The following is a 3361-nucleotide window of genomic DNA, read 5'->3' on the forward strand; positions in this document are numbered from 1 at the left end:
CAGGATTTTGACGTGATTCTAGGAATGGACTTCCTAACCAAATACAACGCTACATTGGACTGTAAAGCTAAGACAGTCTGTCTCAAGAGCGGAGACTCGAACGTCAAGTTTCGAGGGAAAAAGAGGGCAAGTGAACGAAAGTGGATCTCGGCTTTAAAAGCTGAGAAACTATTACGTCAAGGGGCTCAAGGATACTTGGCTTGTGTCCAAGGGAAAAGTGAGGAACCATTAAAGATCGAAGAAGTGCGAATCGTTAGAGAGTTCAGGGATGTGTTTCTCGAAGAATTGCCTAGATTGCCACCCCAGAGAGAAATCGAGTTTTCGATAGAAATTATGCCAGGGGCAGGTCCGGTTTCAATACCCCCATGTAAAATGGCCCCTGTAGAATTAAGAGAATTAAAGACCCAACTTCAAGAGTTGTTAGACGAGGGGTTCATCAGACCAAGTATGTCACCACGGGGAGCACCAGTGCTCTTTGTTAAGAAAAAGGATAGGAGTCTGAGGATGTGTATAGACTATCGATAGTTGAATAAGATAACTGTCAAGAATAAGTACCCACTCCCCACAATAGAGGAGTCGTTTGAATAGTTACAAAGAGCCAAGGTCTTATCAAAGATCAACTTGAGATCAGGTTATTACCAATTGAGGATCAAGGCAGAAGATGTGCCCAAGACAGCTTTTCGTTCTCGCTATGGGCACTACGAATTTTTGATGATGCCGTTCGGGCTAACTAATGCCCCAGCAGCTTTTATGGATACTATGAATCGAGTCTTCAGACCATTTTTGACAAGTTTGTGATCGTGTTTATAGACGACGTACTGATATACTCTCCCTCGGAAGAAGAGCATGAGTCACATTTAAGGGTAATATTGCAAACGTTGCAAAAACATAAGTTGTATGCCAAATTCTCGAAATGTGAATTCTGGTTGTACCAAGTGGCATTTTTAGGGCATGTTATATCGGCCGAAGGAATATCGGTTGACCCGGCCAAGATAACAGCTATGAAGAATTGGAAGCAACCTCAGTCGGTTACCGAAGTTAAGAGTTTCTTGGGATTAGCTGGATATTATAGAAAGTTTGTGGAAGGATTTTCCAGGATTGCAACGCCCCTCACCAAATTAACTTAGAAAGGGGTGAAGTTCGATTGGAACGAGCAGTGTGAAGAAAGTTTTTAGACACTTAAGGATAAGCTGACAATCGCTCCAATACTGGCCATGCCAAATGGATCAGGAGGATTTATGGTGTATACTGACGCCTTAAGAAATGGTTTGGGGTGTGTGCTGATGCAGCACAGTAGAGTCATTGCCTATGGATCCCGATAGCTCAAGAACCACGAGCGAAATTACCCGACTCACGATTTAGAGTTGGCTGGGGTGGTATTTGTCTTAAAGATTTGGAGACATTATTTATATGGCGAGAAGTTCAAAATTTTTACTGATCACAAGAGTCTACAATACGTCTTCTCGCAGAAAGAATTAAATATGAGGCAACGAAGATGGATGGAGCTATTAAAAGATTACGACTGCACTATTCAATACCATCTCGGTAAAGCTAACGTGGTGGCAGATGCCCTAAGCAGGAAAGAAACCACTTGTGTGGCCAGAATGATGGTGGCAGAGTGGAAGCTAGTTGAAGCTTTTAGCCTGATGACGGTAGGGGTAATTTCTCGAGGAAACTCTGCCTACGCAGCTAGTCTCACGCTGCAACCAGAATTAATGGATCAGATACGACAAGCCTACTTAGAAGACTCTCGACTTAAGATGTGGATTGATAAGCATGGACAAGCAAAGAGACCGAAATTTGAGGTAAGGGAAAACATCCTTCGGTTTCAACGAAAAATATATGTACCTTGTGTGAGGGAATTGCGGCAGGTAATTTTGGGAGAAGCCCATCAATCCAAGTACTCGATACACCCTGGTGCCACCAAGATGTACCAAGACTTGAAGGCTGTGTATTGGTGACCAGGAATGAAGAAAAGCGTGGCAAGATACGTTAGTCAATGCGACACGTGTCAAAGAATCAAGATTGAGCATCAGACACCGGGTGGAAGTTTGCAGCCATTAGAAATCCCAAAATGGAAATGGGAACATATTACGATGGAATTCGTGACAGGATTGCTAAGAAGTCCTAAAGGAAATGATGTTATTTGGGTGATAGTTGACAGATTGTCCAAGTCTGCTCATTTTTTGGCAATGAAAGTCAGCCAACCGATTAGCAAATTAGCCCAGCAGTATTTGAATGAGATTATCAGATTTCATGAAGTGCCTGTAAGTATTGTATCGGACTACGACCCGAGGTTCACTTCTAGGTTTTGGGGAAGTCTGCAAAAGAGTTTAGGTACTCAGCTTAGGCTAAGTACAACCTATCATCCCCAAACTGATGGTCAATAAGAAAGGACCATTCAAACCCTAGAAAATATGTTGCGAGCCTGTGCTATTGACTTCCCAGGTAGTTGGGAAGAACACTTACCATTGGTAGAGTTCGCTTACAATAATAGCTACCACAACAGCATTGGAAAGGCTCATATGAAGCTTTGTACGGACAAAAATGTAGATCCCCAGTATGCTGGACTGAGGTAGGAGAACGTCAAATCTCGGGACCCGAGATAGTTCAAGAGACAACAGAAAAGATAAAGATCATTCGAGAAAGAATCAAGGAAGCTTAGGATCGTCAGAAATCTTACACGGATGCGAGAAGAAGGAATTTGGAGTTCCAAGTGGGTGACAAAGTGTATCTAAAGATATCTCCACTAAAAATGGTAACTCGTAGCAACAAGAAAAAGGGCAAGTTAGGTCCCAGGTATATAGGACCGTATGATATAGTAGAAAGAATTGGACCAGTCGCTTATCGATTTGCTCTACCCTTGGCCCTATCAAACCTCTACGATGTGTTTCATGTATCACAACTTCGTAGGCATGAGCCAGATCCCTCCCAAGTAATGCCAGCTGAAGCTATCGAGATTCAAGAAAATCTTTCGTACGTTGAGAAACCGGTCAGAATTTTGGATCATAGGGATCAGGTCTTGAGAAACAAGCCAATTCCTCTTGTACAAGTTTTGTGGAGAAACCCGGTGAGCGAAGAGATAACTTGGGAGCGAGAAGAAGACATGAAGCTCAATTTTTCATACCTTTTTGAAGACCCTATGAGTGAGGAGTGATCAAATTTCGAGAATGAAATTTTTGTAAGGAAGGGAGAATGTAATACCCTGGGATACTGTAAATATCATGATTTTAGGCCCTAGAAAAATTATTAAAATTTTAGTGAGTATGTATAAATTTAGTAGCGAAATTTATTTAATGATATAAGGTATGTGACCCTAAAGAAATTATTAGAGTTTTAAATGTTTATTAAGTATAAATTT

At 41.7% G+C, this 3361-nt stretch overlaps 2 protein-coding genes across 2 annotated transcripts; both read left to right on the forward strand.

The window, feature by feature from the left end:
* Positions 1–1499: 1499 nt before the first annotated feature.
* Positions 1500–1961, forward strand: LOC127811163 (uncharacterized). The gene has a single exon (XM_052350870.1). It carries the CDS (start codon positions 1500–1502, stop codon positions 1959–1961), a length of 462 nt encoding a protein of 153 aa, XP_052206830.1.
* Positions 1962–2096: 135 nt separating this feature from the next.
* Positions 2097–3157, forward strand: LOC127811164 (uncharacterized). The gene is made up of 3 exons (XM_052350871.1): positions 2097–2337; positions 2449–2575; positions 2770–3157. Exons 1-3 carry the CDS (start codon positions 2097–2099, stop codon positions 3155–3157), a joined length of 756 nt encoding a protein of 251 aa, XP_052206831.1.
* Positions 3158–3361: the final 204 nt, after the last annotated feature.

This window comes from Diospyros lotus, chromosome 10 (genome assembly GCF_014633365.1).
Source record: "Diospyros lotus cultivar Yz01 chromosome 10, ASM1463336v1, whole genome shotgun sequence".
NCBI classification, from domain to species: domain Eukaryota; kingdom Viridiplantae; phylum Streptophyta; class Magnoliopsida; order Ericales; family Ebenaceae; genus Diospyros; species Diospyros lotus.